Consider the following 22,363-nt stretch of genomic DNA (forward strand, 5'->3'; position numbering starts at 1 on the left):
GCGTCAGACTAGTAAGTCAGGAGTCCTGGGTTCGATTCCTAGCGGAGGCATTGAGATGAAAAATGACCTCTGTCACATTGGCGCCCATGTAGGAACCTGGGAATAGTACTCAGCCATGCCCACCGGCGTCGCTGTAACCCCTGGAAACTCGAGGATGAGTTATTTCCTGGAATGGTAGTATGTAACCCTGGTAAAAAACTAGCCACAATATACCACTCGGCTAGAGGGAACTTCTCTTTAGCTCGATTAGTTGAACATCAGACTAGTAAGCCAGGGGTCCCGGGTTCAATTCCTAGTGGAGGCATTGAGATGAAAAATGACCTCTGTCACATTGGAGCCCATGTAGGGACCCGTGAATAGTACTCAGCCATGCCCCACCGGCATCGCTGTAACCCTTGGAAACTCAAGGACGAGTTATTTCCTGGAGGGGGAGTATGTAACCCTGGTAAAATTTCCTGGAGGGGGAGTATGTAACCCTGGTAAAATACTAGCTGCAATATACCACTCGGCTAGTCTGAACTTCTCTTTAGTTCGATTGGTTGAACATCAGACTAGTAAGCCAGGGGTCCTGGGTTCGATCCCTAGCAGAGGCATTGAGATGAAAGATGACCTCTGTTACATTTAAAAAGTGGATCTTTCACCCAATATCTCTAATTAATTGTTTAACTATGGCCCTGGCAAAAATGACTACAAAAATGAAGTCATAAGGTCTTTGACTTTGGAATTTAATTTCCGTGACCAAATTGATGCCTGTGAATGATGCAATTGTGTTTCAAATTTCATCGAGATATTTTGAAAATTCAAATGTCATTGGCAAGACAAGAATGGGCTGGAAATTTCTTGCCTCTAACCTTGATGTGAAAGTGACAGTAATTCAATTTTAATGTACTGCACACTAACTGTGGGTGATAATATGTTTCAAGGTTTAATTAAGGTATTTCAAGTGGTCAAAAAGTTGGGGCCTGGACAAGAAAATTATGCACTTGTGTAGCTATGATTTGCTCAACAAGTTCAGTACCATTTAACACATATCTAGAATTGCAAAATACATGCAACTTTTTAAGTATCGGTAATTTAAGAAGGGTATAACATGAAGAGGAGCTGGATTTATGCTACCAAACAAATGTCCCATCACACAGCTTGAAAATACCAGTCGAACATCCACAGTATAATTTTCATCATAAAAATTAATGAGATTTTATTCACAATTCAATTATATGTACATTAAACCAATATAGAAACAATGACTTTGTCACTGTATGATACATTCAATATAAAACTGATCATGAAATATATGTGTGATGAAATGAGATGGCTGCCTGATCAGACAGAAATATGTAGACAGACATACGGCATAAAAAAAGGTAACCCCCCCCCCCCCCTACTAATGAAGTGACTAATGCCAAACTGAAGTCATTTTTTTAGAAAGTTTTTGCAGTTCAGAAATGTAGATAGCCTAAAATTCTAAAACTTCAGTTTTTTCCCCCTCACAATCAACATCATAGTATAAATGGATATTAAAAGATACCAGAAATTAGCCAATTACTTGAATTCAGTTTACATCTATAAATGAAATAATTTCACTGTTCTCTTTATCAGGATTCTGTTGTCATCCTTCCAAACCACACTGGATACTTGTATACATCTGAATGATACTTGAATGGCTTGATGTTACCTCAGATATAGTACATTTTTAATGGTTGTGTGGTATTGCAGGTAAGTACATGTCGACTGGCTGTATGGTACTCCAGGTGTGGTAATGTTGACTAGCTGCTTGGTTCACAAGGTAGAGTACATGTCAGCTGACTGAATGATATCCCAGGTACATTTAACATAATCTCACCATTAATTTTATGATCAACATAGCTAAAAGGATACCACTAAAACATCCACGCTGTTGTCTGATACTGAAAAGCTAGCAATTTCTGATTTTTTTTTCTAAAAAAAGATACCAATTTCTGATTTTTTTTTTTTTATAAAAGATACAACTTATACAACTTAGATTGATCTGATGATCTACACTACCCGATAGAGAGACTCTAGGTTTTGTTAAAATTACACTAACAAGAGAAATCATCAGATTGTGCTGTTGTATATATCTGCATTTTCTCCATAACCCATCAGACATAGATTTTCTTTTATTTCTGAAGTCACCCATATACCTATCTTACTAGTGGAGCAAGGATTTTCAGTCTTCTCATGTACACAGGGTTGAGAACCTTCTGAAATACATCTCCGATTCAACAAGTTGCAGATGAATGAAAAGCCCTGCACTGAAGTTTAATACAACATAATATTGTCAACACAACTAGCTGCCCGTAAAAAAAAGTTCTTTCGGTATTGAAACATCTTTCCACAAAGAAAGATTTCTTGTTTCTGTTGAATTGTTTTCGGAAGTCTGGGTTACTGTGACAATAAGTCATAATTCATTTATGAAATTCTTAACATTTTTGAAAATTCATTCTACATGACTCTGAAATGATATTTAACATGTACGTCATTCTTAAATCATGGACTTACACTTGTTCGTAAACATTACTGAAATCAAATTACCACCTGAGGAAAATTTCAATTTCAGAATAAAAATACACTGCAAATCAGTGGAATCACCAATTAGAAAGAGAAAACAGAAGGAAGTTGAGGTACCTATATTACAACCATTGATATTGGTGTAATCTATGACTGACAATATTATGCCAACTTCAACCTTGCTACATTTTACTTAACGTTTTCAAATAACTTCTTTTTATCATAATGTCTGCATACAAATTTTTAATGCAATATTTCTATTAACAATGACAATATAAGATTTTAACAAACAGTATTCATTTCATTCAGAATTAATTTAGCTTTCCTTTCTAAATTAGAAAACACCTGTAAGACAAAAAACACCAGCTCAGACAAGCAGATATTGTCAAATGTGACCTTTGACCCGTTAACCTTGATGAAGCCCTCCTCAGAAGAAACAGCAAGGGCAAAAATTTAAGAAAGTGAACATGTAAATTTGCTGGTTCAATTTCAGCCATATCTGGATATAAAATGTGCCAGTATTCATTCTTTAAATAATCTCTTGGCATCTATCCTTGGCACAGAAGAAGCTGACGGAGTGGATGGTAGATATGTTTCAGAGACTTCTTAACATTTTCTGACATGTAAATGGCATTTATCTGAACATCATTATAATTCAAAACTTGTGTAGGTTTTGTACATCTGTCAATAAAAACATTCACAACAGAATCCTTAGTCCAGAAATAATGATACTGTTGTTGTGCCTTACTATCCAACTCTTCAAGATGTAATAGAGATGCTGATTTGGTCTCAAAAGTATCAATGCTCTGAAAATAACTCTTGCAGGAGAACATCACATTCATTGTTTTCGCTATCTCAGAATCTTCAATATTCCCCGTCATTATATCAATGGGAGATCACTCTTGTGGTCCTAATGATAGCCTCTGTGATGATATTTCAGTAATAGGTAGATATACAGGACCTCAAGATCGCAGAGCACAGAACTGTTGGAAAATCTCCAGTATGTGAAAGTCAATGTCACTAGTAAATAGCAGACTCTCCAGTGTGCTAATATACCGGTATACAAGCTCGTGGTGCTAAAACAAGACAAAAAATTAAAATCATGATAATGTTAGTCAAAATTTTACTTGAGAATAAGGTAATTGAGCAGTATATCTTCCTGAATCTTTATGAACATCAATATCTGATGCTTACAATTGATGTTGATGATCAAAACATTATTGTAACAGCATGCAATAAAGGTCAAAAACCATTGTACAGGGCTTGCTTAATTTTCACCATCCTATACTGACAATATTGTTTGTCTAAGGCTATTATGAATGTATGTGCCCTAAAGATACATGTTAAGAATGTACAAATACAACAATAGGATAATGGCAGGTAGGAAAGGAAACAATGACCACATGATTTACTCTGTGGGCAGTGGATCAAAAATGATATCTACTATGTCACTGTCTGAAGATACTGACGAAAATTTTTGAGTCTGAAGTCATAGAAGATAAGATTTTGCAGGTGTACATAGATTCTTACAAATTCAGTTATTATGAAAGTAATATCTGCTAGTGTTATTCAAAGCCTGACCCAATTATATGCAACATGGAAGGGTAATAATCTAGATTTTGTACACAGCCAAGGTGTAACATCACCATCTGCTGCCTTAGAAGATATTCTTTATCAGAGAACAGAGAACATGCTGTAAATGTGGAAATCTATGTGGGGGGAATTTACAATAAAATAAAGTAATTCATTGGTGTCAATATCCTCCAAGCACATGAATATGTAACACATTAAATGCATATCAAAATATACATATGCAGATATGCAAAGGTACATTGATCTTGAAAATAACCCTAACATGTTAACCTGCTGAAATCACGAAATTTAACTCTCGCAGAAACAGCCACAACTATTGTTCATCATGCTTTTTTTCCAGCAATAAGCTCTTATTTGGTAATAAGCCCATCCAAATCTAATGCTGTTATCAAACACTTAAGTATGCCATGAAACATGTACATAGTGTTTCTCTCTTCCATAAGACACTTCAATATTTGCCATGTGTGTATTTGTTGTATGTTTATCTACCGTGTGTTTATCTGTCATGTGTATATTTGCTGTGTGTATATACAAATATGAATATCTTTAAGACTGAACATCAGATTTAAAGCTAAGCTTTCATTTTCACATTATTAATAAGAAAAAAAAAAGAAACAGGTAAAAAATCAAAATGCAATGAAAGTTTTCTGTATACTGGAACTTTAGCGCAATCACATTATCACTTTTTGGGAAATCTGTGCGATGATGAATTCACGTATCAGTAATTATTGTTATACAGAAACAATATGAAGTACCAATAATTAGTGCACAATACTTTCACCATAAAATGTGCTAATAACAGACTATTGCTAAAATATGTTTACTGTATAATATGTTAATGTCCTGTAATAACATTCACCCCAGAGTTTGTGTTCCCTCAAAATCCCTTATTACAGGGTACATATTTGTGTGTAATCTACAAAGGTGAACTTCACAAAGTGACACTATTATTGTTCCCAAAGATGGATGTAACCCAGGAAATACTAACCAGGAGGAATATTTGCTGTAGTCTCTCTATCACCCATTTATACCAGGGTGTGTTGTAGTCTACCCCACTACCTTCACACTTTGCCAGGTGGTCTGTTAAAATCATGATGAACCGCTGCAACAAAAATATGCCTTCATTCATAATTCAAAGATCATTAATCATGTTTAATGCAACATTTTACTCCATCTTAGAATTTTAAATCCAGCATCTATGATGACCTTCATAGATTTTATGAAATTTGTTTTCAAGAATATGATTGGTAGATACTAATGTTAGGACTATCTGTTAAGAGATGAACTTGTGGATAAGAGTATAATTTCATGTTGATCGTTATGACTGCCTGTTAACAGCTGAGTATTTTTGTTGACAATAGGGACTTTCTGTTAACAGTTACAATTTTCTTTTAACAGTTGAGAATTTCTGTCGACAATTGAGACTTACAATTTTCTGTTAACATTTTAAACTTTCTGTTAACAGTTGTGATTTTCTGTTAACAGTTAAAATTTTCTGTTCATAATTGGACTTTCTGTTAAAAACGGAAATTCATGTTAACACATGAGGACTTCCTCTTCCTGTTAAAAGTTGGACCTCAAAATAACTTTTGGAATCCCCAGTAAATGTTTGACATGCTGTTCCAAGTTTTGAGATGAACATGAGATTTCTACTGACAATCTCAAAGTTTACACAAATGTTTAACTTTATGTTCCAGTTTGCATATGAAGCAGTCAGAGATAGATAGACACATGTAGTAGAGAATATTCCTAGTCTGTGAAGTATAGCATTACCTGAAATATGATGAGGAAAAGTCGCTTCTGTTGGTTCTGAGCTGTTTCCATCCTTTCCTCCATTCTTTCTATCATCTCCTCTGTGGGTATATCATCTTCACTGTAATCTTCATCAAAATCGAGTCCGTCAGCTCGCTGTTGATCAAGACATTACAGTCAGGTATATGTATACATGTATATAGAATGACCTTAATCTGTGATTAACTGAACCAAAACTGCAAGTGTTTCAGTTTTTCTAATCAAACTGTAAAACAAAAAAGGGACATAGCAACAACTCTGTTAGTCCTGCAACCATTTTCTCTTGACTTGGAAATTGGGAGAATCTATAATACCAGTTAGTGTGGTAATTTTATCAAATTATTTGTGAGCCAAACTTATGTAGACATTTGGTCATCATATCCAAGATAAGGCTGGCATACACTGTGTGTCAAAGTTTTCTGTCATTCAGACTTACAAGTTCCCCATAAGTTTTTGAAGTTAATCCATGTATGACTATATGACTATAATCAGTCTGTCAAGAATGACCATGGAATCCAAAATCAGTCACAAGAATGACCATGGAATCCAAAATCAGTCACAAGAATGACCATGGAATCCAAAATCAGTCACAAGAATGACCATGGAATCCCAAATTAGACATAAGATTTGTTAATATCCTAAGTCAGTGACAATAGCTACACTCTGACCTTGCGTTTGTGAGCCTCCAGCTTGTCCTTTGCCTCCTCCACATCCTTTTGTAACTTGTCAACATGTTTACTCATCTTGCGTATTGTACTGTGCATCATCTCCCAAACATAGAACCTGTAAGTTTGGCAGATAAATTAAAATTTCTGCACAGTGAAAGCTTCTTAATTGTGATACTCAGCATTATATAGCAACACTGTTTCAGTACTAAGAGACTGAAAATCAAACAGGAATGAAAATGTTTTTTCAGAAAATTTTACAATCGGAAAATTCCATTATAAAGGAATTAGATTTACCTTTCCAAGAAAAAGTTTTACGCAATTACATACATTACAAAATGAATTCCAACTGACATTTTTGAAATACCAGAATGTATTCTGAATTCCAACTGACATTTTTGAAATACTGGAAATGTATTGTTTTATGCATAGTGAAATCATCTACAGAGAGAAAGTTGTTTTGTGAACATACTTTGTGAATTCTGGCTGCATTTCACTTGAGAACAACCAGTTAGCAACAGAGGAGGGCTCTACAATCTGTGTCTTCAGGAGTTTGTCCACGAGTACAACCATCATCTACAATGGTAAGGAGAAATAGGTAAACAGTTACTACAACAAAAGAGGCAGACAGTTAGGGCTATTTGAGTAGAACAGCTATCTGACCCCAGTAGTTCAAAACAAATCACCTTTTTCTTCTTCTTTAACTTGATTTCTTTTTCTGTCTGTTGCTTCAAAGCATAATTTTAATTAAATTCTATGTGTGGTACCCATAAACAAAACAAGGAGTCCAAGAGTTGGGATAAGCCCAAAACAAAACCAGGAGTCCTGGAATAGGGAGAGATGTTTTGCTGAAATAGCCAAAAATAAAACCAGGAGTCCTGGAATAGGGAGAGATGTTTTGCTGAAATAGCCCAAAACAAAACCAAGAGTCCTGGGATATGGAGAGATGTTTTGCTGAAATAGCCCAAAACAAAACCAGGAGTCCTGGAATAGGGAGAGACGTTTTGCTGAAATAGCCCAAAACAAAACCAGGAGTCCTGGAATAGGGAGAGACGTTTTGCTGAAATAGCCCAAAACAAAACCAGGAGTCCTGGAATAGGGAGAGACGTTTTGCTGAAATAGCCAAAAACAAAACCAGGAGTCCTGGAATAGGGAGAGACGTTTTGCTGAAATAGCCCAAAACAAAACCAGGAGTCCTGGAGTAGGGAGAGACGTTTTGCTGAAATAGCCCAAAACAAAACCAGGAGTCCTGGAATAGGGAGAGATGTTTCACTGAAATAGCCCAAAACAAAACCAGGAGTCTTAGGGTGGGATAATTGTTTCACTAAAATCCACATGGTTTTTGTTCAAGTCATCAGTTGGGGCATAATGATGTGAGCTTTAGTGAAATGCTTCCAATTAATATGCAAAACTGACAATTTCAGACATATATGCAGATATTGTAACTCATTTCAAATTATAACTAGAAATTAGTTTGGTCTGTCAGCCAATCAAACATGCTTAATTGTTATACAACATGTGGTATATGATGTATGTTTATACAACAGTATGAATGATTAATTGGTGCCTTGAGAGTTGAATAACACCCATCTATTGAGGTAGAAATAGGTTCATAAGACTACAAACAATCTACAAAATGAGTTTACTATTGATGTGACATGACAGACCTATTACTAAATGAGTTTACTACTGATGTGACAAGACAGACCTATTACTAAATGAGTTGACTTGCTGTGACTCAAAAGAATTTTTTTACTAAATGAGATTACTCCTGATGTGACTCAAAGAGACCAATTATAATAGTTTACTACTGATATGACATACCTATTACTAAATGCTGTTGCCTGCAGGTGCTGACATGGTACATTATATTTAGTGTGTTTACCTGTTGATGTGACCTCCAGACTTCATACATGGTGCGTAATAACCAGATCTGTCCTTCTTCTGTGTCTGCTAACATCTTCAACAGGTTGTGGAATCTAAATTTGATCATGTTTAATGAGAACAAGTATTAAATGTAAAAGGATCTGTTATTCAAGTCCCCCAAACTACCCCTTCAGTCATGAATAATGCTTATTAAAGTACTTCAACATAGAAAAGGAAGGTATGTGAAAAAGACTGGCCTACACCTTTAAATACTTCAAATAATAAACTTGAAACTGGTAGGCAACCCTGACACACACCTTTAAATAAAACTTCTGACTTAACCCTATGTCAGCAATTTTGTCAAATCAGAAATCAGATGTCACCATCATGTTTCAGATGTCATACTAATACTTCTTATAAAATTTCACTAAAATCATAAAATATGTCAATTTCAACCTATCATAATCCTTCATTTGGCAATTATTTTTGTGACTATGTTAATTTCCATTTCACCCTCTTAGAAAGTGTACTATTTTATCATCATTTCTCTTAAAGGAATGGCTGAATGATCTGGAGTTAATGGTGATCCAGACTTGCATAGCTACGACAGAATGGAATGACTGAATGTACTTAGCTTTGGCTGCAATGAATTGACTGAATGGTTTGGAGCTAATGGTGAGCCAAACTTATTTTATTTGGATTTGGCTGCAATGGATTGACTGAATAATCTTGAACTAATGGCCAGCCAAACTTACTTGGCTATGGCTGCAAAGGAATGACTGAATGATTTGGAGCCAAGATGGAGTAACACTGAGACAAAGACATCAATCCTCAAGGGATGGTATGTTGGATCACCTGAAAAATAAAATGCAATCATTCTAACATTCACAAGGAAATGTCTAACATACACATGTATCATGAACATGCACTAGCTTTTCAAAAGCAAATTTTATTTTTGTCATCACTTTTACAGCAGACGAACAGTTCAAAAACAAATTTCAAACTAACAAATTCATTAAAGAGGCATCATATTTCAACTGAAGTTATGTTTGCAAATGCCCTACCAACTGAGCTATTTTTGCCTGTTATATTAAAAAAAAAAATATGAACCTCTCCAACAATACCATGAAACCCAGCAACTCATTTTTTTAAGCGAAAGCTTTGTTTACTTAAGTCAAGATTGACTCTTGTTGGGAGGCAATGTTTGATTAAACTCAGTGTTAACACTAAGAAACAAGCATTCTCAAATTCATAGAATAGTTCCTTACTTTCCTCATCACTAAGTGGGTTTGGAAGATCCTTGAGCAGTACCATGGCCTCCTCAGGGGAGCAGCGTCCCTTGATAGCTTGAATGAGTTGATGGGCAGTCATTGTGCCTGGTAATGCCCCCGATCCTTCTTTCTCATACTTGAATTCTGACTCAGGTTTGAGTGGCATGAGAGGCATGAAAACTTCAGGAACAGTCTCTGTTATCCTTTGGTGGTATGAAAGCCTGAAAATCCATTTTCAATTTAACCCAAAAATCATTTCCATTTTCAAGTACACTTGAAGTATAATAAATCTGAGAAATGTACTCCATATTCTCTCAGTCCTTCCATTCATGAAGACTGCATATTCTAAATACTTCCTTCAGAACATTCACATTTTTGCCATTTTAACAATTATGTACCATAAATATTGATTTCACGATATCACACACAATCTTGCATAAGTTACCATTTCATAGGATTTTCATGAAATTTACGTCAAATTTGTAATTCCGATTTCTCTCAGATATCACATTCATGATAATTACGATGTAGTTAATCAAGGAAATTGGATAGAAACTGTGGCACCAGACAATATTGTGTCTAATCCTATGGTATACATACCTCAGGGCCTTGTGTAGGGCTTCACATATGAACTTGGCCTTAGGCAGTTCATGATCTGACTCAAGGCAACTTGCCCAGTCATCCCAACTCCAGCGGAACTGGAAATTACTGAGATGGTAGGCGAACCAGGATACAAATCTGGAGAAGAGAATATTTTCTTTCAAGTTACTAAATAGTCTGAAAACTTCTACCATTTTAAGATCTTCGCTAATACTATTAAGAACATTTCTTAAATTTCTTCCATTTTTCGCAAATTAATTTTATCATTGATTTGATAGTAAGTGATGATACATGTCACAACTCCCAAAAAGTAAATAAATAATGTGGTTAAATAATCAAATAAATAAACGAAGATGACTATCTAAGTTTCTGATCAGTCCTAAGAAACAATATGTAAAAATGTGAGAGTCCTTGAGAAATAACATATAAAATTTGAAATTGATTCCCCTACCCAACAATCTTCAAAAAAAAAAAAAAAAACAAAATCCAAGATGACTGTCAAGATTCAAGGACTATAAACATAAAGCTCAAAGAAAGAATTAGTTCACAAATTTTGTTTTCTTTTTTCCATTGCCATCTCCATTCATTATCCTCTTCCAATATATATACATATACATGCAAATAAATATATTGAATTGATCTTAAATAGTCATGAAACCTAGTGAAATCATTCTACATATATAAAAAGATTAAGCTTACCTTTCCATAGCTGTAGTATTCATGGCATCAAGACGTTCATATATCATTTCTGTTGCCTGTGCGAGCTGCTTGGAGTTGAGGAGAAATACTGGAGATCAGGTACCGATTATAATATATATGCACTTATAATTCTGAACTGTATTTTTAAATTAGTTATCCCTTAACACATTTTGATGGGAAGTTTTTTCTTCATAATTTTCATTGACTAAAAAATATTTTTGGGATATACCCAGAAAAAAAAAATCATATTTACCATTTTTCCTACTGAGATCTCATGAACCACAAACATACCTAGTAGATTTTTTTTGTGGTCCCATCCATCAGCTCCCAAAAAACCCATAGAAAGTTACAAAGATGTTTTCACTACAAAATATTCATGTCATTTAACCTGATTTAAAATTCTTCTATTTTCATACTGAAATATTTTCTTATTGCGATACACACACTTGAAAACAAGAAAAAACAAGAAGACCGACAAAGGATACCACTTGTGGCATAGATCCTGGTTGGAGTTTACAGAGTTCTATAAGCAGAGATCCATAGAAGACCTCCAAGAATGGTGGACGTGGTAACTGGAGAAGCTGGCCAAATATCACCTGTAATATCCAAAAACTTCCAAATTAATGTTGTAAATGAAATGTCAATTACAGAGTATACCAGGATGATCAGGAATTATAAACTACTAATTAGATCTCCTTGCTGAAATCTTATATCTTGTACATCATCTCGTTTATTTTTATTTGATAGAAAAGTGTTGGAGAAAAATGATCAAGAATTGTGATATACTTAAAAACGTTATCGTTGGGTTGAGATAAATCTGTCCAAATCACAAAGAGGTGAAAGATAACATTATTCTTCAATAATCATATATTCATTTCTACCATCATACAATACCTCTACAATCATGTAATTAAGTGGAATCTTGTTCTTTGAAGGAAAACTTAGAAGTGTTGCAGCACTGAAACAAAAGATAAAAAGTTTCATTACCTAACACAACAGGAAATATTTTATTGACATTAAACAAACTCAATGAGAATATGTGAAGAAAAACAAAATGCTCTGCAATAAAAAAAGCTAAAAATTATATTCTGTCAAGGTTTTTGAAACAATTAAACAAATCAAACCTTGCATATATACTGTATACTGTAAATGAGTGTTTCGTTTACCTGACTGCGGGTCAGTACACACATTATCATTCACCTAGTGTATATCATATAAGTGGATCCCTTAAGAAGACATCACCGTGGTAACAAAGTCAACTTAATGGACAGATAATTTTGAGAATACATAACATCCAAAAGCATCCATGCACTCACCAGTCCTTCCTTTCTTGGTTGTAGGTGTGTATAATTCTGTTGAGCTGGTCCTCAATCAGATACCGTTCCACAGAGTGACTTCCTGGTAACACTACACCCTGTTTACATCAAAAGTAAAATTCTATGTTTAAAGCACCATAAATAAATGAAAACGTATATTGACATCTGATTGACCAACTTCCTTTCACTTCAGCATTTTGACAATATCAAGAATAGAGAAGTGTACTGTAACAATTCAGATGACACTTAAGTGCTTTAAACAAGTACCATGGTAAGTGCTGGTATGTAACAGATTTAAACTTTTCAAATTTCACTAAATTCTTGCAGAAAGAAATCTATCTTTGACATAATCCATATAAATTATAGATACACATTACTGTGCAGAAAATTTGGTTTTGAATTTTTTAAATGAAATTCATTCCAAAATAATAACTGACTGAGAAGTGGCTTTGAATACACAGTCTAACAAAAATAAAGGATGATTTGAAGAGAAGACATGGCAAATGTAGGACAACCCTGGCTTAACTGCAGACTTGTAATATTTGAGTTGTCTATTTAATGATACAAAAACTTCCAGTTTCTTCCCTCTTGCATATATGTATTTGCAATATAGCCTAGTTTCTTACCTTTTTTAGCCTTTCTGTATAGTCAAAATTGCCCACTTTCTCACATTTAGCACATCTGTATAGTTAATATTGCCCAGGTTCTCACCCTAAGCATGCCTGTAAGTCAAATTTGTCTGGGTTCTTACCTCTGGCATATCTGTACTGTCAAAATTACCTAGTTCCTCATCCTATGCATGCCTGTAAGTAAAATTTGTCTAGGTTCTTACCTCTGGTACGTCTGTATAGTCGAACATCCTGAAGATGACACTTGGGAGAGGATAACCTTGTTCTTCATTGTGAGAAGAGGGGATAATCTGTGGAAGGGTGTGCTGTAGTGCCTCACATAGGATACCATCAAAAGCAAGGTAGGGCCGGATAATCTGTTTTTCCACCCATTTGTTGTTACGTAGGTTTTTAATCTGGGCCCATAGACATTCAATATACTGAAATGAAATAAAGAAATACCATCAGACTTTACTTTGTTGGTAACCAACTTGACAATTGTGTGCAATCTGAAAGATTTCTATCCAATTTTAACTCCTTCCTCAGCTCAACAATCTCACCACAATTGTCCTATGGTACTCATGTTTCCTATGTACACCCACAGAGATAGAACTCAGAAAGTTTGTAGTCTTCCTTTTGCTTAACTGAAGGTTTACTCATCATATTTGATGGACAAGAGTTCCTCGGAACTGTATGTGTCGCCTACATAAAGTGTCACGGTCACCCAGAAATCGAACTGGATGTGCCACGTTCAACCATGAAGTTGTTATACCAAATTTTATTTCTATAACTCAAAGCATAAAGGGAAAACTGCGCAAAGCAATATTCTTGAAAAATGTTCCAAGTTCAAAGGGACATATCACTGCCAAGAAGGGTTACAGACTGCCAAGAAACGAACTCGGTGCATAACTCATATACAAAATTACATTTTGATAACTCGAAGCATAAGCAAGAAAATTCCAGAAAACAATATTCCCAAAGAATTGTACAAAAAACACATTCTCAAAGAATTTTCGAAAAGGCATAACTCTGCAAAGAAGGGTCACAGACAGCCAAGAACCAAAACTAATCTGTACCTTCCAACAAGAAGCCATATACCAATTTTGATTTCTATACCTCAAAGCATAACCAAAGAAAGTCCAGAAAACAATATTCCAAGAGAATTTTCTAGTTCAAAGGGGCATAACTCTGTCAAGAAGGGTTACAGTCAGCCAAAAATCAATCTTATTCTGTACCTTCCAACAAGAAGCCATATACCAATTTCATTTCAATAACTCAAAGGGTAACCCAAAAAAGTCCGAAAAACAATATTCCCAGAGAATTTTCTAAGTTCAAAGGGGCATTATTCTGCAAAGAAGGGTCACAGACAGCCTGAAATCAAACTTAATCTGTACCCTTCCAACAAGAAGCCATAAACTAAATTTCATTTTGATAACTCAAACCATAACCGGAAAAAGTCAGGAAAACTGACAGCTCTGCAGGCAACACAATAAAACTATCTTAACAATGCACCAATGACAAGTCAAAGGAGGAAGAAACAGCTGTAAACATTTTGAAAGATAACTTAGTAATACAATGTGCAATGAAATATTTCAAAATATTTCATTGTTGATTTAGCTATCATAGTACATATCCATATAATCTGTTACAACTTCACCATCCTAACACTGGACACTAATTTGTTCTGGCATCAACCATTCCACTCAAACACCTCATTTATCAAATTCCAAGGTTTATTTTATGGGAGTGTCACATGTCAATATACAGTAAAATTTTTGACAATTTTTTTAATTATTAAAGCAGGGAAAACATATTGACATTCAGCCAATGTTTACTTATTGGACACCATATTTATAATTAAAATGATATATGACAGGGACTAGTAATATCATACATGTAATAATAATTCTAACAGAATTAATTTTCTCAATAAAAGCTAAGAAATGCCCATGAGACATGTATTTTATTTATACCAGCATTAAGGTGATATTGATGCAGTTGATGTGTAAATCAATAACATCCAATGTGTTCTTTGTTCAAGAAAACAGCAAGAAAGGAAGACAATGTTTGTGGTTATCTTGTTCGTAAGAGAACATGTGAATTTGGAAACATGAGACACGGACACAACAAATGTAATGAATACCTCTTCTTGTGGATGTGGCATGTCTGTCGACCAAATCCTTAGGGCAGGTACATGGATCTTCTGTCTTTTGCTGTACAGAAACAAAACATCTCATTACCTTCAGTAAAAACCTTGACAAAATGTTCACGACAAAACACAAAAGCTTGGAAAATGTCAGCATAAGAAAACCTGTGACTATGTAAGATCCTGACTTTTCATCATTAATTTCAGGTCCACTTGAAATAAATATGTTTTCAAGTGACCAGAAACATTGTATGTAAGACAATAATTGAACATTGTGTTATTTCATTTACAGTTATTATTCTCATCCAAACATGTTACTTTAAGATAACTTGATGTCTGGGGCTACCATTTCAAACAAATATGTTAACCTTGGAATGCCACTATGATGTCTCTACAATGTAGAATATATGATGTTTCTGTTCTAACCCAACATAACTGTCTGTAGAAAATATAAAAATTTATATCTTACCTGACGTAATTGTCTATCATCATCATAAGTAGTTTGTTGAATTCTGCTTCTCTCTTCTCATGGAGCTCCTTGCCGACCTGTAATTGAGAATGACAAGCATATAGATAAGGAACCCCCCTTTCACCTAGTGTCTATTTAGAGGCCTTTTTTCAGTTTTCAAGGTAAAAAGAAAGGCTACAAATTTCAAATTAACAGTTCATAATTGTAGGTTAAAAATTTCAAAATAACAGTTCATATTTGCAGGTTAAAAATTTCAAAATAACAGTTCATACTTGCAGGTTAAAAATTTCAAAATAACAGTTCATACTTGTAGGTTAAAAATTTCTAAATAACAGTTCATAATTGTTATTAAAGATGCAGTGAGAGGACAATACCATCTTCATTATTGTTCAAAAAGTACTTTTACTCAGTATTTTCAAAACCGTCCAATTTATGTATTTCAGTATTGCACAAACTGAAAATATACATTTTTATATTTGATTTGAAAAAAATAACATGTGATCATGTTCCCACTAATGTTGTTGTAAATAATGTTGCAATTTTTATTTTATGGATTGTCAGTTTTTGCTGAAAGTATGTCAATCTCTATTCCACAATGTCTTATTATTTAATTCTATTGCAGAGTGTGTCAGTGTTTGTTTTATATATAGCTTCATATTAAGTGAATTTCTAACTTACCCAAGGTAGCGATGACATCACAGCATAACAGAACCAATCAGATCTCACCTACAGAACATATATCACAAACTATACATTAGATCCAGATTATGTTTTTCCAACACTACTGATAATCCTATTTAACAATCCCAAATCAACAAATATAAAAAAAATAGAATAAAACAAATCTATATTCCTCATATCAAAGTAGACCTCAACAACAGATATAAAATTTGGTGTTTAGCACAAGTTGTAAATATACCACACTAGGGGTGTTTTCCCCTTTAAAATACTGAATGCCTTCCCTGATACTTTCTATGCTAATTTTCATCAATGGATTGTTCTCCTATACCAGTTTTTACTCATACATTGTTTTTCGTTACAATTTTTACCTGTAGATTGTTTTTTTATGTTACACTAGTTTTCACCTGTGGATTGTTTTACTGTTACACCAGTTTTTATCTGCAGATTTTATTCCTCTTGTACCAATTTTTACATGTAAATTGTTATATTTATATTCCAGTTTAATTTTACCTGTGGGATGTTGTCCTCAAGAGTGACCTCTATGAAATTGTCAAACATGGCCAATAGGGATCCAGCCACCACAACATGGCAGTTGACCAAGTCAGACAGGAACCGCACCTACGAATGTACCAACACCAAATCTTATTTTCATGTATATGACTTCGCCCCTGCAGATAAAGCAGGACATAAATATTATTGACCTCCATTTATGCACATCCGCACATTTTCAATTACATAACCCTTCAGCCCCTCCCCCTTTTCCCCTGCTCCTTCAAAATTTAACACAGACAGTAGTACCATGGTGCAATGAAATTTTACTTTGTTATTATGAAACAGATCATGTTTTTCACTGAACTATCAGCATATTTTAAATATTAGACAGGTCTCATGACAACTTTGTGAAATTCAATTAAGAAAATTTGGAAGCAAAAGGAATATTGCTGAAGCAATACATATCTTGGCCCCAATACATATCCCCTACCTTGACCCAACAACCCTGAAACTCAAATCCAAGCTAATTTGGTGTTTTATAAGTGTGTGAAGTTTGATGATAATCCCTCAAGGAATGAAGCTGCTAGGGTGCTGACAAACTTTCATAGATGCAGGGACAGATGGACGGAGGGATGGACGGACAGACAAACAGGAAAACTACAGTTTCATCACATGGGGACTAATGAGATAATGAAAAATGCAAATCTGAGGACTGAATGCTAGAGGATGCAATGATGAAAGAAATATTTTCATCTGCTCAATATCAAAGTAAAACTGACTTTGTCTTTAAAAACTGTTGATGCAGTGCAAGCTTCACTCACTGCAATAAATTCTAAGGAAGGTACTGTATATGAAAAATTAACAAACAGAAAGAGGACTGTAATATGCATATGTATTACAGTATCTTATCAGAGATCTGATGTGTTGGCAATGCCATAAACAATAAATGGATATATCAGTAAGAATATGTGCATACTCACAATAAGTCTAGCATGCTCGTACTCCCCAGACTTCATGGTCTCCTTAAGATTTCTCACCAAGAGTTCAACAAACTGAAATTCCAAAGAAATATTGAACTTGACGATCAAAACGAAAAAAAAAACAATAAAAATTGACAATCAAAAACAAGAAATTTAAAAAATCAATACCAAGTTTATACATATGGAAAGTAACATAAGTACTGGTAATTTGTAGATATCATTCTGTCCATCTCAGTCTGTAACTTTATACATGAATTTTTCATCTTTTTATCACTGTATTTTTTGTGTCATAACATTTCATACTCTAGATTTGATTTCCTTTGTCTTATCAAATGGTAGATGACTAGATGTCTAAATATGTAAAAAGATCTATACAATGTGAACAATGTACAGCGAAACTTTGATGGTTCAAAGTTCAAGGGACTACCAAAACAAACTTGGATACATTGAGACTTCAAATCCTGCATGGTGGGTTATATTGTCATTTTCATTTGCATGGCTACAGTTGATGAAACAATATTTCTACCTACATAAACACAACAAATATCACAGCACAAGTTTTAATGAAAAGATGTATTTTTATCTTAAAACAAAAGACTTTCATTCATAAAGACAAAAAAGCATAACTTCAAATAGAAATCAATGAGAAATTGACAATGTATGCTTGTGTTTATATTCTTGCCTTTATGTCACACAGAATATGTATTTTACAGATAGATTTGAAATGAAACAGCACACAGCATAAAATAAAGTGGTCTTCAAGTGTTACAGTAATTATTTTAAGACATACATGAACATTATAGGCACAAATAAGTGAAAAAAGAAAGCAAATTTATATCATAATGTATTTTGTTTGAAACGACGGCACTAACATCACACATCTTTGTTTGCAGAAATTACAAGTGTTTGCCAATATGCTGACAACGGCAAGTAGGAATCAATGGGAGAATGCATGATTGACAGATAAATCACTGTGTTTCTAATGCTTTTATGCTTCAAGTTGAAAAGTGATGCTTTAGGAATGAGTGAAATCATCATACAAGTGATAGAATTTCCTCCAATTATTTTCACAATTCTGTAATTTAGACCTAACTATATGACATTACCAAAATGGCGGTGGTGAACATCACACGACATCCCATGATCTTTCATTCAATACCACGGCTTGTAAGTAAGCACTCAAACTTTAATCTGTGTCCAGTCAATTATTAACTTTATAACATAGAGCAATAATAGCGTGCTATCACACTGTCAGTTAGCAATGTATGAAAATTAGGTGATAGCAAAACTTTGATACATTGAAAAGTTTGATTTCTAAAACTCTGATTCATAAAGGGTTAAATTAATAGTAATATAGAGATAAAACTTTGATACAATTTGAATCATCAAAGCTCTATTCTTTGAAGTTTGACTGTATCTATATATGTAATATAAATAGACACATGGTTTAAAACTTACCTCCCCTCCACAGTTGTAATTTTTAGCATTAAGGAGTCCTACCAGTGTAGAATATACTGCCATTTTCTCAGGAAGTCTTGTTACACTACAACAAGCAATAGCACAAATCAAATCCCAACCAAGTAATTAACCACCAAATTATAATTCAGGAATTCTAGATATTTTGAAAAATTTTCTCAAGGTTTGTAACATCTATAGAATAGATGTTCTTATAACACAATCAGTAGACAATTTGAGTGTGAAGGGTACTAGTTGGGTACTAATCACTGGTTATTTGTCTGATGAAGGTGACCATGTAATCATAAAAACATCACACTCAAATCTTCTACTGGTTGTATTATAAGAATTTGTATTCTATAGGAATTCTGCATGTATGACACTTGGTGACATGTCAGTGAGCACAATGCAATTTATGCAATATCTTCAGGAAATATTATTTAGTACTTTGTATAAAAAAAATTCTATTTTATATACTAAAGTTAATACATACAGGAAAAGACCAAATAGTTTCTCACCATTCACAGAGAATGCGTATAATTTTGCCTTTGTAGTTGGGTAAATCTGCCTCCAGCACACTAGACAATCCTTCCAAGTTGCTTTCAAGTGATGAAGTACTCTACAAGGACAAAAAAATGTAAAAAAAATATATATAAATGGTTCAGGTTTTAATCTACCGTGCCTAAGCCATTTCATTTTCAAATCTGAATAAGGTCATGAAATGTAGATGCGATTCAAATATCAGAACCTCCTAGGTATGGCACTTAGCCTCACAACAAACACCAGTTTGCCTCTCCAGAATCTGGTGCCAGGGCAATAGTGAATCAATATTTTGGCTGTTCCTTATCAATTACATTCACAAACTCGGACTCTTTGAAATGGTTGTTTCCGGTTGAGAATTCTCTCCATTCTTACATATCCTGTACCGATGATACACTGTATGGTGTTTGAGAAACACAAACCTTTTCTCCAACTCTTGTGATGAGTGATTCCAATCGATCTTCAATGTCAATATTATCTGATGCCCTTCTTCTTTTCCTTGAGGAGTGACCCACTAAAATAAGAAATTTACAAATAATCATAATTTGAATTTCAAAAATGATCTGCTTGTGCTAAATGAAACTGCAGGTCAGTTGAAATGATTGTGTTGGAATTCAAATGCATCCTGTCAACCTTACAGTATGTGTTATGGCAAATATCACACATGGCATCATTTAGTTATCTTATTTTTGTCCATTTTCACTACTCTATGGAGTTTTCCATTGGGTGTATTTATTCTCTATTCAAAATAGCTTCTTTGACATCTAGAAGAATGTTTATAGCCACAGTGTATATATTTGCAGATAATTATCATTATTTTTTATTCCAAGAGATGAGGGAAGCTTTTGTGTGTTGGCATCAAAAAAGAGAATTTGTAAAATTCAATTTTTACAACAATTATTACGTCATTCAATCGTTTTTAGATGATATTTCTAGTGGGAAAATAATGCCATATTATTTTTAAAAGTTTGGTAATCTTCCACAAGTCCTTGTGCTCCATCCTAAACATGGAGAGGGTTGGAAAATATGCATTTTCTACATCTGCAAATGCTGACACAGGAGGTTGGAGCTTTTAATAATCGTATGCGTCTACAACTTCATAAATCTCTTTAGTGTCTTTACTAATGATAATGGCTCTAATTTCTTATTAATGCAGTCGAATTAGCTTTTCGGGAAACTCAATCAGTCCATCCGGAAATGTATACAACGTGATATAATTCTGGACCAGTATTTCACATGTTTATCTTAAATATTTAAGTTTTCACTGATAAAAAATCGTGACCGACGTCTACTATAAACCGCTTTCGAATAAACCAATTTCAATCTTTGTTTCAGAGCCGGTAATTAACATTTTGTCTGCAGCTGTAAATTTTCAATGTTCTCATTGTACAACATACTGTCTTCATCATCACTGTATGATTCTGCTCGACGCCGACGTGATGCCATCGTAACTTCACAAAAATTACGATGATTTTTACAACAACAACACCAAAACCGCCACACGAGAATCGACTCTGACTAAAGCGGAAGTTAAAGCGAAAGTCATGCGGACTGACTTTTTGTCTTTAATCTGATTGGTCGAGACAAAGGGAGGGCGATGCTAAAACACAGAACAGGTGGAACACGGAACAATGTTATCTTTAAAGAAATGTTTGTCATATATTATCATTTATGTATCATAGGTTTTTTATGTTCACTGCATTTGCAAGTTACAAAACAAGACATACATGTGTAAACAATGTACAAATAACGATTTCAAAACAGAAACGTAATCACATCTCTCTTTCTCAGTTATTTTTCCCTATATTTACTTTTTCATCTCCTCAACTTTAATGTAAACTCATTCAAAACACGATCTTCAATTTATTGAAGGTGGTCACCAAGCTGTATAAGATTATGAAGGAAAATTCAACATGACAATTTCCCCAATACAATTGATAATAATACTTATTATGTTGTAGTTAACTAAATTTTGAGTAGTAACCTCAACCAAAGTGGAAAAATGATAACCATGTTATACCTGGCAAAGATATTACTATAATCACGGACGTATAATATCTAAGTATGTGCTATAATAAGTTATGTGCTACAACAAGACATCTTTCTTAACATGAATTTCTATGATATCCAAGTTAGTCTGTTTATTTACTTATAGACCCCATTTATCATCTTTCAAATACTCGGCTTAGATTTTCCAAGTACCAGGTAACTCTTCGACAAAGTTCAAGATTTCTGACTAGATTCACAAAGTTTAGGGAGGTCCATCCATGTCTTCCGAAAAAATAGAGATAACAAATTTTAGTTTTCACATTTCAAGATGGCCACCTTTAGACCACTCTTTTTTGTATTCAGACCTTTTTCATTGAGGTACACCAATACCAACAGAAGGAAACATTATAAAGAAATCTGAGAGCTTTATCAATTATTTGCAAGAAAGAACGATAACAAACTTTCTATATTTAGCTTTTCCAATGACCCTCAAAGGGAGTGGGTACCACTTTGGTGTATATGAAGAATGACACCTGCATATCTATTGGCCGAAAGTCACACGTCAACTTTAAACTATGAAGAATGACACACACATATATATATTTGCTGAGGGTCAAATGACAACACTGTACTTTGAAGCACAACACATGTACACTCAAACAATTACTGTAAG

The 22,363-nt window shown here is 34.1% G+C and overlaps 1 protein-coding gene across 1 annotated transcript; it reads right to left on the reverse strand.

Annotated features, from left to right (window-relative positions):
- Window positions 1-1,384: 1,384 nt before the first annotated feature.
- LOC132554123 (nuclear cap-binding protein subunit 1-like) lies at window positions 1,385-21,199 on the reverse strand. The gene is made up of 23 exons (XM_060218424.1): window positions 21,099-21,199; window positions 20,124-20,215; window positions 19,680-19,780; window positions 19,165-19,249; window positions 17,707-17,778; window positions 16,745-16,852; window positions 16,232-16,279; window positions 15,554-15,630; window positions 15,082-15,151; window positions 13,163-13,378; window positions 12,331-12,428; window positions 11,909-11,972; window positions 11,500-11,610; window positions 11,015-11,079; window positions 10,316-10,453; window positions 9,713-9,936; window positions 9,200-9,299; window positions 8,464-8,557; window positions 7,051-7,154; window positions 6,582-6,696; window positions 5,896-6,030; window positions 5,111-5,224; window positions 1,385-3,605 (listed from the first exon to the last, which is right to left on the reverse strand). Exons 1-23 carry the CDS (start codon window positions 21,145-21,147, stop codon window positions 3,492-3,494), a joined length of 2,394 nt encoding a protein of 797 aa, XP_060074407.1. The 5' UTR covers window positions 21,148-21,199; the 3' UTR covers window positions 1,385-3,491.
- Window positions 21,200-22,363: the final 1,164 nt, after the last annotated feature.

This window comes from Ylistrum balloti, unplaced genomic scaffold, assembly GCF_031769215.1.
Source record: "Ylistrum balloti isolate Yb309-2 unplaced genomic scaffold, AGI_CSIRO_Ybal_v1 Utg370382, whole genome shotgun sequence".
NCBI classification, from domain to species: domain Eukaryota; kingdom Metazoa; phylum Mollusca; class Bivalvia; order Pectinida; family Pectinidae; genus Ylistrum; species Ylistrum balloti.